Raw genomic sequence first — 13,522 nt, 5'->3', positions numbered from 1 at the left:
CTCCCATATCCCAAATCCAGGTAGCACTGGAAAAGCCAATCCTGTGTAACAGAGGGGCAGGATGGAGACAGTTCAAAGGCAGAAGTGATGAGCGAGGGAAATGGCCTGGGAGGATGTGGCAGGGAAACTAGCTGAGAGGTCTGGGGTTAAAGCTCCCAAGGCAAACGTGGATGAAACTTTTGACTTTCAGAAAAAGAGCATGCATGCCGGGTGTGTTTTAAACTTATCTTTAGTTCCATGCAACGATTGCCCACTTCTCGTGTTCTTATAATTTTATTCCAATTTAAAAATTCAAGCATTTAGTGTGAATTGGCTTTCTCGTGAGATCCAGTGGTGACAATCAGCAACTTACATCAGGAGTGCTTGGTTTCTGGACTGTTTACTATTGCTTGTTTATTCACTCAGCATTCTATCTGACTTCCTGTCATTTTCTTGGGGATTGTGGACGTCAGGGAGAAAGATACCCTCCTTACCCTTGAAGGAGCTTGTGTCCTAGAAGTGAATAAAGATGTGAAAATAAAAGGTTATAGTGCAGCATGATAATTCCCCTCAGGGGCTGAGGGGGCACTTAGGATAGGTGACCTGAGACAGACTGGGGCGTACAGGGACAGGTGGGAAGCAGGTGGTCACGTTATTTTCATAGTTATTAAAAGAATAGCACTTCACATCACCGTGCAAATAAAAACTCAGAACTGTCTAGCGGTCACACAGCAGGAAAGGCTTCTGGAAAGGGAGCCACAGGAGCCACATGCTGAGCTCGAGTTAGCTCAGTGAGGGTGCGGGGCAGGGTGTCCAGGCTGAGGGGACCCAGCCCTTAGTCAGAGAGGGATGGGAGGGTGGGACTTGGGCCCCTCTGTGTGGCTGCTGTGCTGCACCGGAGTGGGCAAGACCCAAAGATTCATCGGTTTGGCAGAGCTGAAATCTTGAGCCTATTGGCTTTACTAAAAAGATACGGATTTATGTTTTTGTGGAAGGAAACAGGATGTGGTGGAGGTGATTAATATGAGATACGATCTGTTTTGGCAAAGGAGGCAGAAAGAGGCTGGGAGATATGAAAAGATGAAAAACGATCACAGGCCGGGCATTCACTTAGGATCCACTGAAGTCAGAAGAACCAGAATCAAAACAGTGGCGGAGGGGATAGAAAGGAAGAACAGATGTTTAAAAAGTCCTTCAGGTTTATGGTAAGAGTTTATGAACAATTATGCAGTATAACTGAAAGAAAAGCCAAGCATTAAGAAGGTGGGTGGGGGGCACAAGGGAAGGTGGGCGGTGATACCTCAGAGAAGGGCACAGGAGAAAAAGCAAACTGGGATGGGATAGGCAGAGAGATTCAGTGCAAAAGCTATGAGGTTAAAGTGTTTAAAAGACTCCTACGTGTGACTGTCTGGCAGAGCAGTAGGTACCCAGTCCTGAACCCATGAATGCAGCCCTCCCGAGCTCTTTGGAGCACAGCAGCTCCCCACCCTCCTCAGGAGAGAAAGCCAGGTCTTTGGGGTTGCAGAGGAGAGTGTGGTTATTCGAGCAAAGAGTAGGGGAGATGTCCAAGGCAGCGTCAGTGGATAAAGAAGGCCGGAAGGTGATTCTGCAGGGAAACCGAGGCAGGTTGGTTTCTTCCCCTTTTTGTTTTCACTACTGTTGATTTTCTGGGGAAGCCTGCCTGCCAGTCTTGCAATAGGCGTCTCCAAAAGGCACCAGAGCTCACCAAGGTGGCAATGGTTCTAACAAAAGTGAGTAATAATCCAGTTCAAACTCTTCCTGCTACAGAATGTGCCTAAAGGTACACAGTTTTCAATGCAGATACAATTGTAGGGAACTTTGTTCAACTTGTCATGAAGTCAAAATGCGTATTAACTTTTTTTTCTAATTAAAAATGAGAAACGTGGAAAGGGCTCAGGATGGCCCCAGACAAATGCTTCTTTTAATTCTCTCCATACCCACTAAAGATGCAGAAATATCAGCCCTTCACACTCTGCCTCACTGCCTTCAAAAGTGACATTTTATAATGAGTTATACCTGGCTTAGTAATTTAAAACAATGTAACGTGTTTGCTTCTACTTTGCAGTAAAACAACAGGACTTCACATTATTGCTGATTTGCTCCCTTAAGACCCCCACGTTAAGTATTGAGACTACACTGATTTCATGCACACACTCGGCATCCGTGGCACTTATACAGCCTGGAAGTGGATCTCAATCCACATTCCTCCTGCAGAGAGATGCTCCCTGAGTGGACTGAGTCTTTGCATCGTTACTCCTGTTAAAAGAACGGCATATAAATTTGAAGGCAACATTTCTCCTATCATCCTTCTGCACTGCTAAAAGCTATACTTTTTAAGCCATAAAATCTGAACTCTTTTAAGACATTTTATTAAAGGAAGTGGGAAAACAGGTTCCTATTTTTTAAAGAACTTAAATATATGAATCAACGAGTAAACAGGAACAAGAAGCCCTATCATTTCATCAGGCTTGACTTTCAGCCAAAACTGGTTGATAGACCCTTTAGAAATTATCCATTATCATGAAAGTATCCATTTGATAGTTTACCTTTCCAAAAAATCCACTGCTGGTTTCTTCCTTTCAAAGGAACACTAAGCTTTTTGACATGAAACATTCTTTATATAGAAAACATCATTAGTGAGTTCCTGGGGAGGAGCCATATGCCCCATATGTGGAATTTTCCATTTTATTCCCCATTTACTGGTAGGAAGTTCAAGTCTAATATTCTGAGGTGCAACAGTCCTTTTCACTAGAAGACTAATGGGCAAGTAGCTCGACTGAGGTAATGGACATTATATTTCTGTTTAGAATCTTCTTTGTGCCTCAGTTTCCCCACATGTAAAACAGGCATACAATAAAGATTAACAAAATAATTAGATGACCTGTAACTCAAGCTTCTAAGCATATTTACCTCCCCGAAGTAAATGATACCACCTATTCCAGTCCCAACCCACAGGTAACCATGGACATCAGTTAGGTGTAGACACCTTCAGAATTTTTGCTATACATGTATTTATTTAGCATTAGAAATGAATGGTATTTCCTGTATTTATTTTTATACAAAACGTATTAATATGGTTCCATGACTTATTTATATGTACAGATCACCTCATTCTTTTGAACCAGTGCATGGAATTCCACCGTGTGAGAATACTTGAGTTTATTTCACAATTTCCCTACTCTGGATATTAAATTGCTTCCCACCACTTTATCATTAAGCCTCCCCAAATCTTCAACAGATATTCTGTGGCATGGTTTCTGGAGTAGACAATGAGAACAGAACCACTGTGTCACAAGGAATTTGGAATTTAAATTTAATAGAAATCAGCATTGTGCCCACATACAGCGACGGCAACACTTTCCACTGACTGCGTGTCTCGCCCTCTGTCCTTTTGGTAAAAGCCCTGTTCCTCCCGGGCCCCCTCACAGGTTATCTGCTCTGTAACACCTTCCCCAGTGTCCATACGGGTTGTAGTCTCCCCCAGAGTAAGCTGTGTCCTGTCTGCTCCTCCCTAACACCACCTTCCAGACAATCTCTTCTCCTGTGTGTCTAGGTCATTATTCTGCTGTTCTTCCTACGGTATGCTAAGCTCTTGAAGGCAGAGGCAATTTCAGCCAACGTTAGCGGAGAGCACGGTGCTGATTACAGATTAGAAATATCTGGAAATATATTTAACTTTTGAGTTTTTAAACAACTTCCTCTCCAAGTATGGAAGAATTCTTCCCCCAGAAAAGCAAATCTAAAAGGCTTGAGGAATTGAAAGCAAGCTTCCCTAGACAGGCTGCTTAGAGCCGAGGAATGGAAACCCAGCAGACATGTTGTTTTGGACCTGTCTACTTTATTCCTTCTTGTCTGTCATCAGAAAGCTTAGAGGAGTCAGGTTCTGAGGGCATCTGAAAACTCCTCCCCCCAAACACGGGCGTTTCTCATTACCTTGTGGGGCTGCCTGTGGTGTGTGACTGGGAAGAGGCTCGCTGGACGTGCAGCCGGTGGACGTGCAGGTCGAGAGCGTGAAGCTGTAGCTGGTGTAGGGCTGCAGACCTGGACAGGACAGGGGGAAACGAAGCAAACCTTGAGAGGTTATTTATCATTGATCAAGCTCCTGGAGGAGCATGCAGAGTTGGAGATATGACCCAAAAACAATTTCAACGCTCTCTTCCTGCAATGTTGGGATGGAAACCAGCCCTCTGCAGGTTAGGTTAGGCAAACGCTCCATCACGACCTGCACCCCAGGCTCCCACAACTTTCTCTTTAGTGAAAGTGTGAGCTTTATAAGCAGTTAAGCAATAATAGGAATTTCATTTCTCACTGATACAAAGAACAAATTCTTGGCCTCACAAAAGATCTTAACATTCTGGTGATCCGTCCACCCCGTCACCGATTTCTCCGTAGATGTCACCCAGGAAGTTAATCTGCCTAAGCAACCCGAACAGCCCATGCCATCTTTAAAGTGCTCTAGGCTTCTCCTTATTTGGTGTGAAAGAGCTTCCTTATATTGTGGTGACATTTTTCTGTCACTTCCACCTTTGGGGACATAGAGAACGCATCCAATTTCTTTTCCACATGACGGTCCTTCAAAGTTTTGCAGACATTTATCAAACCCCTTAAGTCTTCTGCAGGCTTCCCCACCCCAGTTTCTGCAAATGCTTTTTGTATGAATAGAAGCATAAAAAATAAAAGGAGGTCAGACCCAACATCTAGCTTCGAGCTACACTCAGGGAATATTAACACTAACACTTTTATTTTTCAACTTTGCACTTCTGGTACATGCTGGCTTTACAGGCAGATTAAGCAAAAGAGGATGAGAGGATAGTGCTCGTCACTTCTTTTGTATTTAGAATACGATGCAGCACAGTAATTGCTTAATAAGTTATCGGGGAAGGAGAATGACTCTATCCATTTACAACCCAAGTTGTATATTGTTATATTTCACGACTCCGTGGCTGGTGACCTTGGACGAGTTACTTAACTTCTCTTTGCCTTGGTCTACTGATCTGTAAAATGGGGAATCACTATAGCATGTAGCTTATATGAGAAGATGAAATGGGATACCCAGAGTAGTATTTTATATTAGCGGAAGCAACAATAAGATTTGGCAGCATTCAACAAAGGCTATATCGAAACTTACAGACATTTCTTTCTTTGAGTCTTAGGAGAGTTCAGGTACTTTCAAAGCTTTAAAAAAGTCAAAATGATAATTCTGTATAACTGTCAAATAATTATGCCAAACTATAGCATGGATACAATGAGTATTACACATATTTTATGTAAATTTGCAACTACACTTTCATTTATTTTGTTCTTTTGGTGTGTGTACGTGTGTGTGTGTGTGTGTGTGTGCACGCGCATGCAGTTCCTCCACATGTGTGCATTTTACCTCATCACTTTAGACAGAGTTTTGCCCAAAGGCTACATTTTCAAAGATTCTGACCTCTCTATCTAAATAACATGGATATCCCTTGGTAATCTCCGGAGATGATTGTCTTCTTTCCTCGCCTTCAGTGTGCTCTGACTCTACACTTATCTTTATTTACTGCTCTGTTCCCTCCTCTGGTGGACACTCTGGGGAGGCCAGGACTGCGACTACCTACCACGGTAACCTTCGCACATGACAGGCACGAAGGGGGTGCTTGTTAAATGAGCGAGAGAAGTAATGATCTAGTTTATTTAGACCAGGAGCAGGGCCAGGCTCTCCAGGAAAGCAGCAGCGTTCTGCAGTGGCAACGCGGAGATGGAGCTTGAGTCCTTTGTGTTTCCTTATCAACGCGGCAATCATCTGCAGGTACTTACGTGATTATAACCTTCCATTTGGTTACTATGGAGGATTCACATAATTTGATACTCACCTGATTCACAGAGGAGGAATATGACTAAAGATCTAAGCCACGCATGCACAAGCCACGTATGTTTGGCAAAAGTTCATGGGAAAGTGCTAAGATTACAAAACACAGAGCTCAGAAGGAAATGGAAGGGACCTTCCGGGGAAGGAAGTGAGAGGCTGCAGAGGGAAACTGGCTTAGCCCCGCCACAGCTCTTTCACTCGCTCTGAGGAAGGGGAGCCTGACACTCACTGCACCAGATGCATCTGAATGTCTCGCTTCTCTCAGAACACGAGCGCTGGAGGAGTCGGTGGCATTTTGAGTGTGTTTTTGTGTCCTCCTCTGGTTCCTGTGCTCAGGGCTGGGTGGGAGTCACTGTTTAGAGAAGCGCAAGAGCACAGAAATCTCCAAACGGCTGCTGAAGCTATGGGTCTAGGCTGTCCCTGAGCAGCATGGTCTGAACACACAGACCCCTTCTGAGAATTCCACGGCCATCCCTGCCTGCAGCTTCTTCACTGAGATTCTTCTCCAGTTGCAGGATATTAGCAAAAGGTAGCAAAATTAATGCCATTTGTACATAATAATCATTTTCTAGATTTTTGTTCTGAACACCAGAGGGGCGTATGGTTGGTAAAAGTGAAGAAATGCTGTGTTTTGAGGCAGCTGATTCTCAAGAACTTTCCCCTGAATATTAACTCCTTCATTTCTCTTCCTCCTTTTGTGGTCCGGCTCCTCTGGCTTCAGACAAGCAGTAGCTGCTGAAAAAAATCTTCAGGACAGGTATGAGGGAGAGAAATCATCACCACGGAAGTATAGAAAGGCTGGTTAGAGAACTGGGAGTATTTGTAACCAGATGAATAATTTAATACTTTTAAAAATTTATATTTTAACGGGCTGGGGATTTAGCGCAGTGGTTCCGCCGCCTGCCTCATAAGCACAAGGTCCTGAGTTCAATCCCTGGTACCCCCCCAAAAAAGGTGTATTTTATATTTCCGCTAACCACATGTTGTATACTACAATAAGAACCTCCTGGCAAAATAGCAAGACCAGTGAGATGTCAAGTATGTCCTACAAAAAGGCCAGGAAAGCAAAATACATGGCTGTCAGTATAAGTGTAAGCGATTGTGTGTATGGAATGTGCTGCTGTCTTGTGCGGAGACTACTAGATGAGATAATCGAATTAAAGATCTTTTTCCTTCGAGTGATACTGGTACTTTCATTGCCATTCACATGGAATTTATTTCTGTTGCTCTTTTCTAGACTTTGTACACCAAAAAACCGTCTGTGTTGAAAAATGTGGATGCTTTCAATAAACAATAAATATTAAAAATGTAATACTTTAGTTTTGTGATTTTTTTCCCCCTTAAGCACTCATTGTTTAATGTAATAAAACTCATAAAATTAAGTGATTCCTCAGTCGAAATAGTCTAAGGAACAAACGTGTGTGTGACACAGCCAGTTTTCTCTGACTTCATAGCACAGAATGTGACACACTTGGCAGGTTAAGGGAAACGTCCACGCAGACAAGAAGCAAAATTACAGATCTTTCTAAAGGGACTGGAGCGGCAACTCTCTCCTCAGTTTAGAGCGCGCAAGGTCAGGCAGGCGTTCAGAGCCAAGAGAGCATCCGGGCATTTGGGTGCGGAGGGACTGCAGGAGATGAGAGCTGGTGATGCGGGGTGAGGGGCAGGGGAGGCTCGCGTAGCAGAGGGTGAGGTCGGGGCTGGTGGCCGGAACTGTGCTCTCCTTGAAGTTATTGAGTAGCGGAATTCAGGGGTGTGGAAAGCTCAGCTTGGAGGAGAGAGCCTCAGCATGGAAGGTAGAGGAGTTCAGGCATTATTGCCAGATCCAGGGGAGGCCACAGCCGGAGGTATCACATCTCCCACGCCCAACACACACTACGGAGCCACGGCGTGGTGCTGGCGCAAGGCTAGACACCCAGGACAATGGAGCAGAGCAGAGACCCTGGAGATACATCGTGCATCTACAGCCACGTGCTTCTTCATATTCAATCACCAAAATATACATGAGAAGGACAGGTTCTTCAGTAAATAGTGTAGAGAAAACAGGGTATTAGCATGCAGAAGACTAGAATTGGATATTATGAGGCATGAGCAAAAATAGGATGACTTTTAAATTTAAATAACTTATTATAGTGAAAGACACACTGCCATCAACGCCCCTGAAAATACCTCCTCTCACTTTGAACACACTCCTTCCTCATTCTTGTGATCTTCTGAAGCAACTCTGCACATCCTCGAGTCTTTACGAGGTGTGATCAAGAAAATGGCAGAATGCTGCTGCCTCAGGCCACGGAAGACAACACAGGGACAGACCCACATGCAGCAGGACTTTCTACAGCTGTTCAAGAAAGTGGTAGGAATGGAGGGATGAGCTTCAGGTATTGGGAAGTGTTTGGTGGGGTTACTGGCAATCTATCTTTTACTGAAAAGCAAATATTTTTAAATTGAAATATTCACTCTAGTTTTTGATCACACCTTATAATCACAGATATTCCCCATGTAAGGACCTAACCTGTTTAATGACTGTTCCGACTTCCCACGGAGTGCTGTTTGGGCTTAGAACCGGCATTCAGATTTATAGTGCAGGGACAGAAGCAGCACTGTGGCCTTATGGTGTCATTTTCTATAGTACTGTAATGTTTTGGCTGCTTATACTATACCGTACAGTACTGTAGTTTCATGTGTTGTAATACACGGTAGCACTGCATGTAAGAGTTATACAAACAAAGGCAAAGTCATCAAGTTGGAGTTCCCTTTGACCACTTCTTTGTTCTGAGTATTGTATGCACATACTCTACAGCTCTTCATTTAGCTACCGATTCATTAACAACATCATCTCAGGAACAGAACTTGGTTGTTAAACAAGGAATGTCTTGTACCTGAGCTGAATAGACATTTCTCATAAAAGAAAAAAAATATCAACAAATGGCTATCAAATACAAAACAAAATGCTTAATTGCATCAGTCATCAGGGGAAGCAAATGAAAACTATAACAAGGTAACATCTCACTCCAGTTAGAATGGCTAACTCCAAATAAATAAATAAATAAATAAATGCTGGTGAGGACATGGAGAAAATGGAAATCTCATACATTGTTAATGAAAGTGCAAATCAGTGCAACTGTTATTGAGAACAGTGTAAAGTCTCCTCCAAGCAAACTCAAAGCAGAGCCACCATATGATCCAGAAATCCTGTTGCTAGTTTTATACCCAAAGGAACTGGTACCAGTATGCCGATGAGACACCTGCATTCCCATGTTTACCGCAGCACTACTGACAACAGCCAAGATATGGAAATGGCACCCAGTCATAAATAACATCCAGCAAAAATGAAGGGATAAAGATAGATGATGTACTACATAGGCAGATGCACAGGGGAACACTGTCAGTCATAAAGTCGGATGAACCTGGAACTCTCCCTGGAGGGACCAGCCTCTTGGCCACTCTCAGCTTGGCTTTCAGGCTTACTCTAGAGTTAGTTCCCTGTGAACTGAGGGGTGGACACCGAGCCAGGCACAGACCTGGCACCACATTCTCTTTGGGTGACAGTAGCTCAGAACTGAGTGTGGGACATAAACCCAAATCCTAGACCTAGGACCAGACTTCTGTTATAGCTGCTGGCTATTCCTTTTCACCACATAGAGCTGGAGAACAAAGCAGAGCTCAGAAATGATAAGAAACTGCATCCTGGAAACACCATTTGGTAGCCTTGAAAGAGGCCATACCTCAAGGCTGCAATTGACTTTTTTTACTTTTAGGAGCCAGTAGGTGCCCGTTTGTTAAGGGTGTTCGAAGGATACAGTGTTTTTAAAGGTGCTGTCCTTAAAATTCTCAGGGACATGTTGTACACAGGACCATGCATGCCGTACCTGGGCACCAGGGCTGCACCTCTTACCTTGTCCTCGGTGCCTTTCCTATGGAGTAGCTAGAAGTAGTCAAAGCTCATGGGAAAGAGAAAGAACAGCAACATGAATCCCTTATGATAGATCTGAAGTTGTGCCTTGAATATCACCAAGACAGGAATAATTATTCCTGCCTCATTGATAGCAAAACTGAAGGTCAGATAATTGAATATTCACACTGTGAGTAAGTGTTCGGGCTGGGGTAGAGACAAAACTATGGCTTCCCCACCAGCCCCACTGTTCTTGGGGTCACCTGAGAATGGTAGCTGAAGACAGTGAGATTCATCTGAAAATGAGACAGCATCAGTAAGACACAAAAATGGTAGAAACCACTTCAGCAGCTCTTTCTACCATTAGCACTTTTAATCAACACATTGGAATTGTATATAGTGCCGCTACTCTTAAAATGAAAGAGGCATGTTTAAAAGATTTAGTTCAAACATGAACTCAAGACAAAAAGTATAAAACGAAAAGAAAACAATAAAAATAACTCACGGGTTTTTGGTGGTGGTTCTGCTTTTCTCTTTTATCGGACTGTATATTAAACATATTTTATGAGAATTACATTCATTTTTAAAGAAGTTACTAAGTTTCATGAATAATACACTAATGTTTACTAGGAGCGTTTACTATGAGCAGACCTCTTCTGTGAGCCCCGTGGACATTAACACAACCCACGCCCACGCCTGCTGCCTCCTGTCTCTGCTTTGCTGTGTGTGTACAGAGGGAGCAACCAAAGACTTCTGGGGGTCCTTGTGTGGGGTCACAGAGATAAGAAACGGTGGGCCAGGCCTGACACTTGTAGAGGGGGCCCAGATATGTGCCCTAGAGCAATTGGGTCAGGTTTCCTAGCCCTATCATGACCATGATGACCAAGGCAGCTCAAGGCCCAGCAAAATTCCCAGGAATATAAAAAAATCCAGGTGGGAATATACATTTCAGTATTCCCATTTTGAATGTCACCGTGAGTTATATGCAGAGGTGGAGGAGCAGAGCCGCTAGAAGACCAATCTGAAGTTAGGCAGTTTGGATCCTAACAGCTGACCATGACCACGGCAGGTTTCAGCTTCTGGTACCCCGGCTGCTGCGTCCGTAAACTTCGGGCATCAGAGCACAAACTGGCTAATCGGGCTGCAGATTAACTTGAGGAAAGACTATACCCAAATCCATCATCTTCTCTATTTTTTAGACCTTGTATGTTCCATATGGTTGAGAAGATTGGATTACTAATGGGCTTGATCCACGTGCCCTGTAAAGTATCAGCCACCATCAGGCACGGATGATTTACATGAACCGAATGAACTTTCATATATACGGTTCCGTGAAACTGAATAAAATCTGTACATTTCAACTGGAATTTGCTGTCATTTTACGTAAGCCCCTATTGGTAGTGTTTAAAGTGAGATATAAATGAAATTTTAGCATCAGGCAATGAAAAGGGCACACCAATGGAAAACTACTTGTGAATTGATCAGGATGGGAAGAGGGAAATAAAGGGACGTCTCGAAGGAACCATTCTGACTGTAACTTAATCCTGAAGTCGAAGAGTAGAAGGAGAAAAGAAAACATCATTCAAGGGCTCAGCATCGAATTAAAAGAGTAGGAAACAGCAGTTGTAGAGTGAAGAAAGGCAAATGCATGGAGAAAAGCCAAATATTTAACATTTCAGTCCAGCGGAGATGACTGTGGCTGCAAATTACCTGAATTTCCCCACAGGGCATCGTGTTCTCTTTTAAAGGAAAGAGGCATCATGTAACCAAACTCATTACAATTACACTTCCAAGTAGCATTACTTTCGAGAGTAAATGTGTGTTAAAAAGAGACTGCAGAAAGTCTGCCTATGCCTCATAAAAATATGATTTGGCAAACAAAACCCATGTCTAGATTTGATGCACTCTATCAAGAACAGCTTGCTTCTAATTTTTAGTCCCCAGATAAAGAGTCTGGAAAAGGCACGTTGTCCATTATAATTTCAGATAGCGAGTGTTACTGCAAAGCATTCAGCCAATTACTCCACGGTGTCATTTGTTATTTTCTAGGGAATTCACAAATAGTCCTAAAGAATGTGTAATTCAAAAGGTTACGCAGCAGATACATACTTAGGAGTAAGAAGCTATTGCACAGTGCATGGCTATCGAGAAAGAAAATGTAACGTATATTTCAGGAAAGCTTTTTTAGAAAGGATTTTGAATGTTTTCACTGGAGGAGTGATAGTTGAGAAAACAGATATGCTTATCCCCATTTAGACATTAAACAATGCAAGTATGTACTGAAATAGCACTCTATAAGTATGCACAATTTTTAGGAATTGATTTTAAAAAATATAATTTCATGGTTCTTTGCTCAGCATGGTCAGGGATGAGTTTCAGTGCTAAGAGGCCTCCTTTATTTCAGTTTTCACTGGGTGGTATACTGGTTAGCTTTCCCATCACCAGGACAGAAGGTTTACTTTGGCTCATGGTTTGGTGGCATTCGGTCCCTGGTCAGCTAGCTGTAAGGCAGAAACCCATGGCATGGTAGAGGAGAGCTACTCAATCCATGGCAACCAGAAGGCAGAGTGAGAAGGGAGGGTAGGGATAAGAAAACACCCTTCAGGCCACACCCCTTTGTAACCTGCCTGTTCTGACCAGGCCCCATGTGCCAATAGCACCTTCATCTATGAAATCATCAACAGACGAATCAACTGATGAATATAGTGCCTCCATATGACAGTCACCTTCCAAAGGCCCCATCTCTGAACATGAGACATTTGGGGGACATTTTAGATCTAAATCAGAGCAGGTTGTTATCAAATTTGGAAATGACAATCCTTACGGGCACTGAATCCGTCCTGGAATCAGTTCACACCAGGTGGATGCGTGGCCTGGCCCATCTCTGCTGTAAGGGCAAAGGCACTTCCCTTCCCCTCACTTGCCTGAGATCTGAGTCACCCCCTCTGCAGCATCCCCACTCGGGGAGATTCTCAGGAACTTCCAGCATGCCCTGGCAATCTTGGCTGTAATGGTAGAGCCGTACTGCACTTCTTCACTGAATGAATCTGATTTCATGGGAAAATTCAGATGCTTAATACCAGTACACAAAAGCATCAAGGACCATGACATTTAAGGTACCTTTAAATTATGACATCTTTTACAGCTTTTCATTGAGAAGTTGTAGCTCACATGCTGATGTTCTCCTTTTTGGATGGCACCAGACATCACGCTCTACACTCCACTGGCCATGCCAATTTCTTCTCCTTCCCCGGGCTGCAACGGTAACACTGCCCATTTCCCATACTGTTCTGAGTTAAGGAGAAACAGCATACGAACTGGACACCAGAGCACTAAAAATGCCAGCGAGATAACACCACAAATTTCAATTCTGACTGCTCGCTACAAGAAAATGTGCATTCTTACTTTTAAAATTCTATATGAAATTCCAGGTCCTCAACCCCTACCATCTTAGTCCTCAGATTCGTCCAAGGAAGCCTTCCTGAATGAGCGGTTTCTTTGGCAGACTCTTTTTCCAAAGACAGATCAACATCACGGTATTCTTTAGATAGTTACGAAGTTCCTGGCTTTTACTTGTGGTTTTAGTGAGTATTTGGCTTATTCGTAGCGTTCCCCGAAGCCTCATGCACTGATAGGTAGGGCTTCCGGGAGACACTGGGTCGTGGGTGTGTGACGTTGGAGTACGAGTGTGTGATACTGGGTCAGTCCCATGATGGCTCCATAGCTGGGTGTGACGTTGGGAGATGAGGCCTGGTGGAGGGAAACGGCTCACTGTGGGTGTGGCTGGG

At 43.6% G+C, this 13,522-nt stretch overlaps 1 protein-coding gene across 1 annotated transcript in view; it reads right to left on the bottom strand.

The window, feature by feature from the left end:
- The window catches only part of Ush2a (usherin), a 678,059-nt gene that overhangs the window by 127,105 nt on the left and 537,432 nt on the right, over positions 1-13,522 (bottom strand). The window contains exon 54 of the mRNA XM_033762039.1: positions 3,934-4,041. Within this exon, the coding sequence (XP_033617930.1) occupies positions 3,934-4,041 (108 nt within the window). The remainder of the gene's footprint in view (positions 1-3,933; positions 4,042-13,522) is intronic.

Source organism: Fukomys damarensis, unplaced genomic scaffold (genome assembly GCF_012274545.1).
Source record: "Fukomys damarensis isolate Sample0158 unplaced genomic scaffold, DMR_v1.0_HiC HiC_scaffold_11, whole genome shotgun sequence".
In the NCBI taxonomy this organism is placed as follows: Eukaryota; Metazoa; Chordata; class Mammalia; order Rodentia; family Bathyergidae; genus Fukomys; species Fukomys damarensis.
The sequence above is the reverse complement of the archived record's forward strand: the minus strand, read 5'-3'. Positions and strand labels throughout refer to the sequence as shown.